Raw genomic sequence first — 14,743 nt, 5'->3', positions numbered from 1 at the left:
TTCAAATGGAGAATAATTTTGAAAAGTTGAAGGTAACTGCTTAACTGCTTTCAAACCAAAGAATCCAGGATATGTGCATGCCACCCCCCAAAAACCCAAAGATGGCTGTTAACTAAATTTTTTGAGGTTCAAACCAATCCATTTAATAGCTCAAGTTGAAATCTATTTCCAACTGAAACAGTCAATAAATTTAGAAATATGAACACAAGTACACCACTATTATCCAGCATATCGAACCAGACAGCCCACATTCTCATATGTTAACCTATCAACGTCTTGGCAGATTGATCAGATATGTCTAAGTACAAACTGAAGTTTGCTTAGAACAAAACATTCACGATGAGTCAGACCAGAATGGATTAAGCTAGGATATTTTCAAAAATGATACTCAGAGTAGATTATAAGGGAAGGGAAGTTATCATCCTGGTTAGGGAATCAATACTTACTACTTAAGTACATGTCTTTGGACTAAATGTGGAAATATATGGATAAAACTGAAGCCGTCTGGTGATAAATCATTAGTAATATTGACTTAAAGAAGTCACATGAGTATGACCCTACAAGCTTTGATGAACTAAAAATATTACTAAATCTTACCTCCGGGGACCCGAGTGGCTGAGTGGTCTAAAGCACTATCCATTACGGATCACTGCCATCTCACCTCTACCTGTGTGGGTTCGAGTCTCGTATTCAGCCAATGTGGGTATGTGAGAAAGCTTGCCAGTAGCTTCTCGTGGGTTGGTGGTTCTTTCCAGGGTTTTCCCCCACCATTAATACTGGCCGCCATGTATAGCCTATCGTGTGCTGAAAAATGCATTAAACCCTACAACAACAACAAGAAGATCTTACCTCCAAAATGAATTGCAACACCTGGTTAGTGGGAGCTTTTAACATGCCTAGTTTTGACTGGACAACCCTAAGCTCTGATTCAGACTATAAATGTGTCCAGCTTTCTTCAGAATTTTCAGTGACTTACCTTGAACAAGTGATTACAGTTTCAACTAGAAACCAAAATATATTGGATTTTCCCCTTTAATACCAATCCAACTTTCATCAATAAAACCTCAACAATTCCAGAAATCTGTGACCATGATGCCATTATATGCATCAATGCTAAGATCAAAGTTCAAACTCCAAAACAAACCCATCAAAGTACACTTATTACAAGAAAGCTAACTGGATCCAACTAAAGTCATGACAGACTATTATCATAAGCTGCTGTCATCAACTAGTTATAAGCCCTGTGTGGCTGAGTTCTCTTTGCAGATCACTGACACCTCATCTCTGTCCATGTGGGTTCAAATCTCAGGCTTGACCAATGTGGGTATGTCAGAAAGCTTGCAAGTAACTATTCATGGGTCATGCCACCACCTGACTCAACAGCAAGTTACCATCACCGACAGAAGAACATACCGTCTCAGAAATTTTAACCCCAAAAATAAATTTTTCTTCAAAAATACTCTAAACAAGATTTAACAGGAGTAGCTTCCCAGAAGAAAGATCATGTTAATTACACTGACAATAAAAATTAAGGCAAACAGACTGAATGAACAATTTCTGTCAGTGTGCGGTCACAATCACCAATGTCACACAAGTCAATCTGTCAAAAGGAACTTCAGAACCTATTGGACCACAATATCTGATTACAATTTCATAACAACCCATACCCTATCATGACTCTATGGTCTTAAATCACGTAACAGAAATAAAGTGAAACCAACAAGTTTAGTAAAATCAATAAATTATTTCCCTTGAATACAGAAGTGAAAATTCAGTATACATTTACAACATTGTGAATTAAATCCTAAATAAAAATTTTTCACAAGTCGAAAAGTATAGAGTATTCTAAATATGTTCCAATACTGACTGTCCGAACCACCAAGTCTTGAATGTGATGATGTACCAATAGTCTTCATTATATAATCAAGAACATCTTTGAATGAATTCACAATAATCCTAAAGTTGTAATTTAGTCCAAAAAGTCCATGAGCACTTTGTAATCCCAATGAATTATTTCAATAAATGATTCCTCTCAAATTATATTTGAACACAACTGTAAATGGTTCCAGAGACTGAACTTAAATAGGAATGAAGACTTTATTTACAAAATTTTCGTGATATACATCCCCACTTGACCTACATTGCAATAGCATTTTCTGAAAGACCTAATGGAAAATTGCAAAATATTGTCAACATGTTCTCTTCCAGAAAACAACAAACTCATAAACAAGGTTAGGTCTTGAACTCAATTTTTAGCAAATACCTTAAAAAAAAAGACAAAAGTCAGGTAGGTCAAAATTCTACCCTCATTCATGGACAAAAGTCAAGCACACAATATCAGTTATATATGGGTAAAGCATACAATATAAATTAAATAAATTGAATATACACAACAACCCTAAAGATGCCCGGGACAGTAATTTCTACATATGGACTTAAAAATCTACTGCAGACACTAAATCCTTATAAATAAGACTTATTTTCCTCAAAATACTACAATGGAATTGGCACCTATATCACAAATTTTGTTTAAAAAGTACACTGATATTCAAAAATCACCATTTACCTGCAAATTTGCTATTGTCTCCCCTATTATGAAGGGAAAAATACAAACCAGCAAATTACAGACTGAATGTTATAACTTTAATTCTCTGCAAAACCCCTAAATGCATCAAGACATCAATCTAAGTTAAACACTTCACCAGTCAGAACATGTTTTATTAACCAAAATATGGGTTTAATGAAAAGAGGTCATTTGACCCAAATGATAATACTTGTTGACAATATCATGCAAACACACATTAAAAGGAAAACAAATTAATTTGATCCAATTAGACTTCAGTAAAGATTTTTGTCATGGTTGCTTATGAAAACTTTCATCACAACTAAACTATAAGTGGGTATGTGAGAAAGCTTGCCAGTAGCTTCTCGTGGGTCGGTGGTTCTTTCCGGGGTTTTCCCGGGTTCTTCCTCCACCATTAATACTGGCCGCCATGTATAGCCTATCGTGTGCTGAAAAATGGCGTTAAGCCCCAAAACAACAACAACAACAACAACTAAACTATAATGCAATTATGGGTAAAGCTTTGCTTGGATTAAATCTTTCCTGACCAAAGAACTCAAACAGTTGTAGCTAATAGAGAAAATTAAGTAAATAAATTATCAGGGTTCCCCCGTGATCTTATTTTTATGACCCATGCTATTTCTTGCCTATATCAATTACTTGCCCCAATATGTCAAACCAAATGTAAATTTGTCTGCAGATAACACAGTCATGCATTTGACAACTAAAAAAAAATCAAGCACAAATTCTGTAAAACAACATGGCAGTAGTGGAAATTTCAGAGAAAAACAGGAAATGGAATTTAATGTTAAGATTACACATTATTAGATCTCTCTGAACTCTCTCAATACAGTACTTTCTCCAATGTATTAAATTAGAAGCTGTAACCTATGCCAACAAAAATGATGTTCACATTTCAAACAACCCTGCCTGTGATATGCACACAAAAATTTGGTATCCCCAAAACTGCAATACAAGTCAACAGCCTGGTCCCCTTGCAGAGAAAATCTGGTCTATCAACTTTAATTAATCCAGTATTGCTGCCAGATGGGTGGAACAGAATAATGAACATGCATGCAGTGTTACAAATGTGTTATAATTACTTAAATGAAGATGACTTGACCATTGAAGAATGGACAGAAGACTAAGTATCTGGTTTAAAATAAAAAATGACCTTGTTGCTATCCCTCCAAAAATCAGTCTATACTGTGATATATTATTGCACATGTTTTGCTAACTTCTTTAAAAAATTATGTTAAACAATCACCATAATGTGCTAATTTCTATAAAAAGTATGTTAAACAATCACCATAATGTGCTAATTTCTATAAAAAATTATGTTAAACAATCACCATAATGTGCTAATTTTCTATAAAAAATGACGTTAATTGCCATAATGTGCTAATTTCAATAAAAATGATGTTAAACAATCACCGTGTTAATTTCTATAAAAAATGATGTTAAACAATCACCATAATGTGCTAATTTCTATAAAAAATGATGTTAAATAATTGCCATGTGCTAATTTCTATAAAAAATGATGTTCAACAAATCACCATAATGTGCTAATTTCTATAAAAAATGATGTTAAATAATTGCCATGTGCTAATTTCTATGAAAAATGATGTTAAACAATCACCATAATGTGCTAATTTCTATAAAAAATATGTTAAACAATAATGTGCTAAAACTGCATGATGTTCATGCAACCAATACCTTTATTTTGTCATTAACTTCATCTCTGTACTAAGAAATTTGTTTCCCTTTTACAAATGAAGATGGGTGGGGGGAAAGGATTTTCTTCTAACCTTTAACGTCCCAAATAAACCTGGAAGACAATTTAACTTCACTAACTAGACAATCCTATGATAATGATAGTCTTGTCTAAGGGCAGATCAAGACAATTCAATGATTATCATAATCTTGTCTATTCTAGAGATTAATATACTCTCTCTTCTCCAGCAACATGAATTAATGGAACTACCTACCTGTTGATAGAATTAATTTGCCAGATGCTGGTAAATTTAACTTGGCAGTTAGAAACATCCATTATACCTAACAACAGCTCCACTCATACTTTATTCACATGTTCATTTTCTCATTAGATTTCCCACCATTCCATCATTATTTTCATCTATGATAAATCCATTTTCACTTAATAATCTTTTTTCATACTATTTTTTACTTTTTTCTACTGATATAATTGCCTAGACTTTTAGCTTGATGAGTCCCAGAAATGGGTTGTGTGTTCATGTGACATCATAAGCTTTCATAGCAATTTTCCTGAAATCAATGTCTGCCATAGAAAACAGTATCAATTGTCATGAGTGTACATAAATTGGCTTGAAGATATTTGGGATATAATTAAGAAATAACCCAAACATCACTAAAGAATAAAAATTTGGTCACAATGACCTCATTTCAAATGGCTGAGTTACTCTGGTCGAGATGCATTCACATACCGATAGTCATGTGTGTGTGGGAAATATGCTCCAAGATATTGTGACTGTAAGGAACAAATGGCTAAAAATATACACATGAAAATAAGGTCAGTGACCTAATTTTGGTTTACTTTGAATTCATTTATTTTTGTTGCCATACATTTTTCATTGTTTGATGTTAAATGACATTTCAGATAGTACTAAAATTTGTGGCCTTGAGAAAGCCTCTTTTGTTTTCTGTTTTTAAAAAAATATTTATAATAGAGCTTAAACAATTTTAGTCATATCATTATGATGTCTGCTGTGTGGCAGCTTATAGTCATGTCTAGAACTGGGACATCATGCTTCAGACATGTAACAACATGTTCCACCCAGTCACATTATCCTGACACCAGGCCAACCAGTCCTAACCACTAACCTCTTAATGTTGAGTGCCAAGGGAGGCAGCTGCAATACCATTTTTATCAGTCTGTTGTATGATATGGCTGGTGTTTGAACCTTTGATCTCATGCCTCCAAGGTAGACACTAACCACTTAGGCCACTAGAGTAGTTAGAAACCTCTTAGTATCCCCACAGATGCATCATTGTTCATCCAGTCTTTATATTTTAGGTTTGTAGCAAACCAAGATATCTACAAATCTTGGTACCACATGGAGGTATTGAGGGTTAATTAAGATAACTGATCTATTCCTCTCAGATCATCTAGCCACAGGCCTATAAATAAAACTTCCTTGACTGGGTTTGAGTTTAGAATTTTCCAATAGCCAATTACAAAAACATTTTGAACTGTAACATGTATGACTGGATAAAAGTGAAACCTCAAGTTTAGTGCTTCATGATCTCCAGGACAAAATCTTCAATGTTACAGACCATGAAATGCAAATTTTTTGCCCAATCTGCTCGGCATTTATATTTCTGCTTTATTTGTATTTCATTTGAGTTCATTCTGCCTTTTATTTCCATTCCATTTGCATTTTACTCATGCTTTTCATTATAGCTATCATTATATTTTGTTTAGTCTCAGAAATGCATTCAGATTTTTCATTTGTCACATTCATTTATCATTTTCTTTGATATTAATTTCGTTTGGAATGCATTTACCAAGGTCATGGTTTCCATTTTTAATGGTATTAAATATTAAGTACAGTAAAATTAGTCTTGAAAGACCACCTCTTGTGTCAAATAAAATGGTCTATCAAGTTCTCTCAAAACATGTTTGTTTCAAGTTTACTGTGTATAGATTAAATTCTTTATTCAATGTTGTTGTTAATGTTGCTTAGAAACCTTTCGCATTTATATCTCAAGAGATCACATGTGCATTTATTAGTACATGCTATGCAAATTTAACTGAGGTAATATTTGTTTATCCTGTGTATGAATTGCGCTGAAGTGTTTTGAGATCAATATAGAATATACATATAATGTACCAATAAATGAAATAATGTTCATGTTTATTAAGAAAAAGATACAGATCAGCGTGTTTTCAGTATGCTGATCATTCACAAATTGTTGGTTAGAGTAATCTGCACTATGAAAATAGACTCACCAAAGTGGTGTATGTTTACAAAGGATTAAATAAGGCTAGTGGTGTTTATTTGTTTTTATGATGCTATAGTTCATAGCTGGTTGCATTCTGCTGGTGTCACTCATGGAGTGTATTTATATAATAAATTAATCTGTGCATTACGACTGTGGTAGTAAATGATAGGTGGTCACACACAGCAGGTTTTGTATTTTGTCTTATTAAAAGCATGGTTTAATAAAATAGAAAATGAATATAATTCAAAAAACAGTATAGAATATTTAATACATAACATACAACAAATGTTAAAACAAAGACGCTGAAAATTTGTCAGCAAATTTTATTTCTTATTAGTTTTCTCAAACAAATGTTATACAGACAGAATCACAAGTGATGATGTCATCACAACAATGGCAGTGATTAAAACAATTGCACAGTAAGTAGTGACAAATTTTCTGCCAGTATGATGAGTCAAAGAAATATTATGCAAAATAACTTTTGACCATGGAAATTTAATGGCAGTACAAAACAGATAAAAACCAATTTTCAAATCCAGTCATGAAATGCATTCATGTTTCAGTCTCTAACGACAGAAATGCCATCAAGCATCGTGATTGGCACCAGACATTATTGATCTTATTTTCCAAACACACCATATTTGTTTTAAAGAAGTGTGCAGAAGAAATGCTATAATGGACAGAAAGCATCAATGGTTACAGGTTATATAAGGTCTGATGTAGCATCATAACTGACAACATCTTTTAATAACACAGTGTGGCTTAAAATTTCCACTGAAATAATGTTTGCTAGATCTTTTGGGTGTATTTCTTTCCAAATTTGTAAAAAAATCTGTCCAATTGTCACTTTTTAATTGGCTCCTGTTCATATCCCATGGCAATGCCATGATGACCTTCCACTGCCTTAACAATGGGGGTCTCCCCAGTCTTCTTTTCCAAGCCTTGCCAGGATCTGGATGACAAATACTCACCTGGAAGAAGAAATAAAACTGCAGCCATTAAGCTCATGTTTATTCAGTAAAACAGTTATATCAAATGTGGATCACCCAAATTGTTAGTTACTATTTTCTTTACGTAGATTCTTTACAAAAAAACAAACAGGACTGGTGTGCAATTTGCTTACATATATATACCCCTGCATTCCAAACCGACATCATATATGAGAAGGGGCACAACTCTTCTGAAAATAGTACAAGTATATTTATTAGTCAGCATGATTCATTTCATTGCAATCCACTAGCTTCAATTACTGACTTCTCTCATAAATTCCATCCGACTGTACAAAGGAGCAATAACTCTTACATAAATCACAGGAACACAAAGATCTGTCAATACGTGCATCTTTTGATGATGACCATACAATTTTACCGTGATCCATACAAAATTAATCCTTTGAAGAGACTGATGCTCTAGTGGCCATAAAGAATTTCCATGAATATAAGATGAGACAGTGTCATCTTTATACCATATTTGGTGTGTATGATGTGCAGTTTTTAAAACAAATGCAATTTTCTTATTTTAGAAGCAGTGTCGCATTTTACAGAAGAATATAAAAAAATCAGATCGATCTGATGAAAGGATCAGTGCTTTATGCTGCCTGCATATGTCACATTCACTCCTTGTGAAATACTAAATCTGTCAATTGCAACTAAATTTTTTATTGACCTTATTAAATAATGATTACAAACCTTGACAGTCTTTTTCTTTGATTGCTTATGTTAAAAAGTTGATTTCATTTCACATCACTGTAGTGTAAATACTCTGCAACTCTACCAGAAATATATGTCTATACAACTGAGTATGTTTTTCTGCTCTGTCATCTTAACAATTAAATCAGTGCAAAGTCCACACCCACAACAAATATGATTCCTGTAACCTTATACATTCAATATTTGACTACTGTTAATGTAATACAATTTTTATTCGTTTATAAATATCCTTATTCACTGCTGAATTGAAATAAAATATTTAGAAGTCAAGCAAAGCTAATGTTCTCACGAGAGGCACATTTAGGGAACATCTTTTTGTGGCTATGGTTTGTCTATTATTGTAATACTGACACTTATTGTGAGTGCGGGGGTGTGTGTGTGTGTATTTGGATTTTTAACATAGCTTTAACAATTTTTCAGTCATATTGCAACGATGTCTGCAGTGTGACAGTTAATAGTGATATCTAGCACTGGGACATCATGCTGCAGACATGTAGCATGATGTCCCACCCAGTCATAATATCCTGAAACCAGGCCGACCAGTCCTAAAACTAACCTCTTAATGCTCAATGTCTAGTGAGGCAGCTGCTAGTACCATTTGTATAAGTCTTTGGTATGGCTTGGCCAGGGTTTGAACACTAGGCCACTGAATCGGTCTGACAATTATTGTGAAACAAAATTGCAAGTTATTGAATGAAACTGGCAAATAATTTTTCTTAACTTGGTTCTTAGTTTCACTTCTTATCTAAATCACAGTGTTCTATATTTCTTTGTGACTAAACAGTGATCAATACTTCATTGGCTAAGTGTGTTCTTTTCAAGGTGATGGCTAAAGCTGATGTGCTAATCATAAGTACATTGCTGTGTCAATGCAAATTGGCAACTGATTTACTTTTCCTCAGAAAATAATACTGATTGTTTTATTTCTCACCTTAAAACTACAGCATTTAAAACTTTATTTCTTATAATGCAATGATCAATGTTTAGTTCACCCAGTGTGGTGTTTAATGTAAACAGTGCTAACTAAAGCCTTGATGTTCCAAGCATAATTCCAATTCACTGTCTTTATAACTTCTAGCTTGGACATGGAGATATATTTCAGAAGTGTCATGATAATCCAGATATCAATACTGGATCCAAACTTTCACATAGCATTCTGTGTTCAATCTTGAATCTGAATGAATACAATCAACATGGGCCATGTAAGAAACTCATACTCTCCAAGAAACAAATGGGCTGTGTAAGAAAATCATACTCTCCAAGAAAACAACATGGGCCGTGTAAGAAACTCATACTTTCCAAAAAAACAAAACATGGGCTGTGTAAGAAACTCATACTCTCCAAGAAAACAACATGGGTCATGTAAGAAACTTGTACTCTCCAAAAAAAACAACATGGGCTGTGTAAGAAACTCATAGTCTCCAAAAAACATGGGCCGTGTAAGAAACTCATACTCTCCACAAAAAAACAAGCTAACCATCATTGCTTATGCAGAAGCACATGGTAACAAAGCAGCTGTTGTGGGGAGGGGGGTCAATGTAGGAGAGTCTTCTGTAAGGAAGTTGAGAATAATGACAGATCTGTACATAGAGCAATTTTCCAACAATGACAACAACAAAGAGAAATTTGAGGGGTTTGAATGCAGTGGACTTAACTCCATCAACAATGCAAACCTTAAAACTGTCCTATTAAGAGTCAACCATAAAATTGCCACTTGTTCTGTTCTTATTTTTATGTCTCTGAAAAATGACTGGTCATGATCATGTTCCATTTACCAGAGAGTGTCAAGCACTGGTTTATTATATATAATTAAAACACTGTGTAACAACTGATGACCAGTGAACAATCCAAATATGGTGGACTATTATTCAATAAGAAAACATGGAGCAAAATTATCTAGATTTTAAAATGTATTATATCACATGAACATTATAAGGCAGAACCAAGTATTTTAAAATCATTCTTCATCAAAAATTAGAGTGAATGTAATACAAACCAGAATAAAACAACTCCTGAGTGGTGAAGTCATCTCTGATATTCCTTAACTATAAAATTGTTGCCTGCTAGAAAAAAGGACCTCAGATGTAAATAATGGCCATTCAGAACTGCTGTCAAGCTCATGGTATGAGTTTATTATTACCATATGATTTCTGCAAATATTTTCATTAATAATTGCAGGAATACAATTAAACTGAAAGTGGAGGTATTTCAAAAATGGCTGAAACATCAAGTGTTATTTTCAATACATATCAATTTCATAAGTACATATTCTTTGTACTTCTAGCTGGCTGTCCACAAAAGTAACAAATATAGGAATTCTTACTCTAATTACCTCCAGGTTTCTTTCAGACAACTGAAGTTATTTGACTCACATGGAAAAGTGACAACGATGCTCTAAATAACTCTCATCCTCATCACCCTTACACTGTACCATGTGAGGTCAGAACAAGACTCACTTGCTGAATGGGCCTGAACTGTGGTAACAGTCAAGGTCTCTGACCTCGGCAGGATCATGGTACCAGTCTCTGGAGTATCCCCAGTTCCAATTGTCCTCAGCCTGCCGCTGATTAGAGACACATCTGTGGTTAGTTTGTCTTCTGCCCTCATCTCTACATAGTGTGAACCCCCTGCAAATTAAAGAGTTGTCTGGATCACTGATGTGTGATTAAAAATAATATTTGACAACAAAGTTTATGGACATGTCTAAGTTATTCACAATCAGTTAAAAACACTGCAGAAGACTAATAGAGTACCTTAATTATCTTGAAAATATTAAACTACTCACTTAATTACAGTCAAAGAAACTTAAGTGTTGATGTTTTTAATGATTATTCCCCACCCCACATGCAGGGAGGCATCTTGATTTGGCCCTTTCCATTTGTATGAACATACTTTGAACCATCCATCATGGAAACTTGTTAATAAGAAGAAAAAAACACAAGTTTCTATAAAAACAAAACTTTGTTGAACCTTGTAGAATCTGATGAAAATCTGTGATAAAATCCCCTGTCCATTCCTGATTTGTATTGCAAGCAATCTCCATTTCATATGGGGTCACAACTGGCTTGTAAAATTCTGAGGAATCTAGCAGAGTGTTCTCAGGGCAGGCAACAAGAACAAACACATCAACTTCCATGAAGTTGGCAAGTTTGGGAACATTAATTTTACCAACAACAAAGGTATAGCTCTTTTTCCCAGCATTCTTAAGAAGTTCTCGCAGTCGACTGAGAATATCTAAATAATGTGAAACACCTAGAGTGCCAATTAAAATTCCAACAATATTTGCATCCTTTGCTCTCTCAATCATAAAATATCGCTTCATAAGCATTTTATTAATATTCACATTTTCCTTTCTAGCTATCCTGTCTCTGGCATTGTAGGTGAAAAAAGGGCACTCTTTAAAAGAAAAGATTAGATTGGTCAAAGTTGCAGACTCTCCGCCAATATAAAGAACTGTGAAATCCCCAAGAACTGTTTGCTTCAACAGAGAAATTTTCCTGCCACATTTACACAAGCAGACACCAATGTCTGATTGGTCAATTGAGTGTCCTGTTTGTTTCAATGGCTTATCTCCTTCAGAATCAGGACAGCCTTCTCCTGGAATCACCAACTGTGAAAGTACCAAGTTCTTGTACTGTTTGCTAAGTCTCTCAGACAGGCAGCCTGAAATTATAGAGAAAACTGTACAATTAAAAATAAAAAAAAGATATAAGTTTTATAATCCTCTTCAACCATTGCAAATACAACATAAAACTTAAAGAAATGGTAAAATATTCTCCTCTTCAGGTTTGACCCTGAAATTAAATTCAATACATTGTATTGAATTTTACCAAGACCTGCCAACCCCAAGGTCGAGGGAGATTTTTAAAATTTTTAAGAGATTTTCAATCACTGCAGGGAGGATTTCATCAAGGGAAAAACATGTTGAACATGTTAACAAAAAGTGAATGGTTTTCAAATAAACATATACTAATTCAATTCTAAAATGGTTTATTTTTAGATACTAAATAACAATATATAAATAACAGACTGAATAAAACTTAACAGTGAAGAAAATCAATTAACACTACTCCTGGAGAGACATGGCTGTTGCTCCTTTGTCAAACTGTCTCTCTGAGTAAACAATACCTTCTTGTCTAAGAACAAGAATACTTTCTAGTGTCTCAGTTTTCATACTGCTCCTGAAGTCAGTCCTATTCTTCCTCACAAAACTAAATATTCTTTCACAGGATGCATTGCTGTGAGGGATGACAAGGATATGGCTCATCACTTTGGCAAGAAGTCCAAATTTTGCTTGACCCATGCTATCTCTGATCTTACCTATCTTCATCCAAATTTGGTACATGGCAGCTGCTGAATTAGGCTCCAGCATTCCAGGAGGTAATTCTTCAACCTGGTAAAGAGAAAACTGCATTGCAGCCGATCCAGTGAAGCTCGTGCAGGCATGATTGCTGGAAACCGCTTCACAAAGAAATCCAACATTTGCAGCTGATGAAGGGCCTCTTTGTCACATCTGCTACAACCACATTTTTAAGATGAGGTTCTGAAATATTTCCATACTTAATTAGATAGTTACATGCTGTTGTAACTGTTGTAAAGAAGGCTCTTATAGAGGTAAATAACGAGTCAGCCTTTTCTTTAGGAAGTTTACATTCCTGCAAGAAGCTCCGAGCTGCTTGACCAATCATTACTTCTTCATTATTTTTGATGTTGTATTCAATCCGGAAGTCAACAGATTCTATATCCTTGTAGATCATGGCAGAAGGTTTCACAAAAATGACCATAATCTGCTTGATAAGCTCTTTATCTGAGCAGCCTGTTTGTGCATCATTGGTTCTTCTGACTGCAGCTCAAGATCCACCCTGTCAAAAAAAGGAATGATGAAGTCCAAGAAGAGGAGGTTCAACTTAAAAGTCCTGGACCTTAAATTTTCGAGAACTCTCTGCTTCCAAAAGTGGCTGGCTTCCAAGTTTTGTCTTGTTTTGACTTCTTTACTGGCAGACTTCTCTTTGCACTCTGCCTTAAAGAAGGCTGCTAAGTGGATCCCACTGCTTGAGTACCCATTTTGTCGTTTTCTAAGAGACAGCCACCTAGTGCTGCCATGCTTGCACACCTTGGTGATATCTACACCTGCTTCTTCTTGGCAATGTACGAATGCAAGCATCCTATTGGTGCTTTTTTCCATGTAGTAATAAATGTCATGACAGAATGATTCTTCTTTAACAGTAAGCAAAATCCATAGGCACCACTCTTCATTCCTATCATAACATTGGCATTGTTTGTAGTGAATGCAACGCAATTCCTCCAAGGGATGACTTTTTCCTCACATTTGTTGTCAATCATTTTTGCCATGATTTCCCCTTTTCTGTGCACTCCAATAATGTTAGAAGTTTCGTCTTGTATTTCCATTTTCACTATAGCAAACAACAAGTTTGTATAACTTGTCTCCCCTGTCATTGCTACCATCTGTAGCAATGGAGCAATGCTAAATGGCCCACTTTTCGTTGTCTGAACTTAAGTTTCTGTAGAAGCTGCTGCCAGTTCCTTAACAACATATGTTGTCTTTGTTCGTCCACACCAAAATTTCTTAATGTCGTATGCAAAATGCGATGGATGCAGGAACAATGCCTTGATAAAGGGATATTATGTTCAATGAAAATCCCAGTAAAAAGTGCTACAGCTTTGGTCATAGTTTCATCAATGGAGGATTCCACAAGTTTGAAAAAATCTGGTGTTTCTATCTGTCTGTGCAGATGTTAAGTGCCTGTGAAATAAAGTACATGAAATTAAAAATACTGACTCAGAAACAAAAGATAACAAAATATAAATTGGATTCATTGCATTCATTATTGAAAATGAATTGCATTTAATATTTCTTACTTTTTATTAAAACTTCAGGCACAATTAAGTATTTGTTTCTCTTCCCGATCATTCCTATATATATTAGGCAAGTAGATGTAGTTCTTAGGAAAGAGCTGATAAATCTAAATTGTTAAAATACATTTTTGGGTTTACGGCTAAATGATAATAATAATATTAATAATAATAATAATATCAATAATAAAGTCTTAGTATTTTTATTCTGTGCATATGTATTGATTAAATTGTCATTTATTTAACTGTACCTGATTAACTGATCCATCAGTGTATCTTAATTTCGCTAAAGATAATCATAATATTAATACTGACACTCAAATTACAATCTGCAGCATACAATTAAGGCCATAAAAATAAACAGCAAGATCAAAAACTTTCTTTTGTGACTGGAGATGTTGACGATAATCATCACGCCTGCCACTGGCAACAATGAAACATGAATTGCAAGTCTTGCAAAACGCTGTATGTTTATCACTTCCATGAGTCAGGCATGGAAATTCCAGGCTATAAGAAGCATAGAAAGAAGTTTTATATTCTGCTGACTTTACAACTTCATCCAAATCTCCCTTTCTTTTAGACATTGTAGAAGAGATCACCAAACATATGGATTCAA

At 34.4% G+C, this 14,743-nt stretch overlaps 1 protein-coding gene across 3 annotated transcripts in view; it reads right to left on the bottom strand.

Annotated features, from left to right (window-relative positions):
* Positions 1-6,847: 6,847 nt before the first annotated feature.
* The window catches only part of LOC149805828 (2-(3-amino-3-carboxypropyl)histidine synthase subunit 2-like), a 32,478-nt gene continuing 24,582 nt past the window's right edge, over positions 6,848-14,743 (bottom strand). For all 3 annotated transcript variants that reach the window (XM_089950542.1, XM_089950543.1, XM_089950544.1), the window contains exons 5-7: positions 11,224-11,916; positions 10,710-10,880; positions 6,848-7,515 (exon numbers count right to left, since the gene is read on the bottom strand). In XM_089950542.1, the coding sequence (XP_089806668.1) occupies positions 7,388-7,515; positions 10,710-10,880; positions 11,224-11,916 (992 nt within the window). In that variant the 3' untranslated portion in view covers positions 6,848-7,387. The remainder of the gene's footprint in view (positions 7,516-10,709; positions 10,881-11,223; positions 11,917-14,743) is intronic.

The sequence above is a fragment of the Sinohyriopsis cumingii genome, chromosome 2 (assembly GCF_028554795.1).
Source record: "Sinohyriopsis cumingii isolate HCF-2022 chromosome 2, ASM2855479v2, whole genome shotgun sequence".
In the NCBI taxonomy this organism is placed as follows: domain Eukaryota; kingdom Metazoa; phylum Mollusca; class Bivalvia; order Unionida; family Unionidae; genus Sinohyriopsis; species Sinohyriopsis cumingii.
The sequence above is the reverse complement of the archived record's forward strand: the minus strand, read 5'-3'. Positions and strand labels throughout refer to the sequence as shown.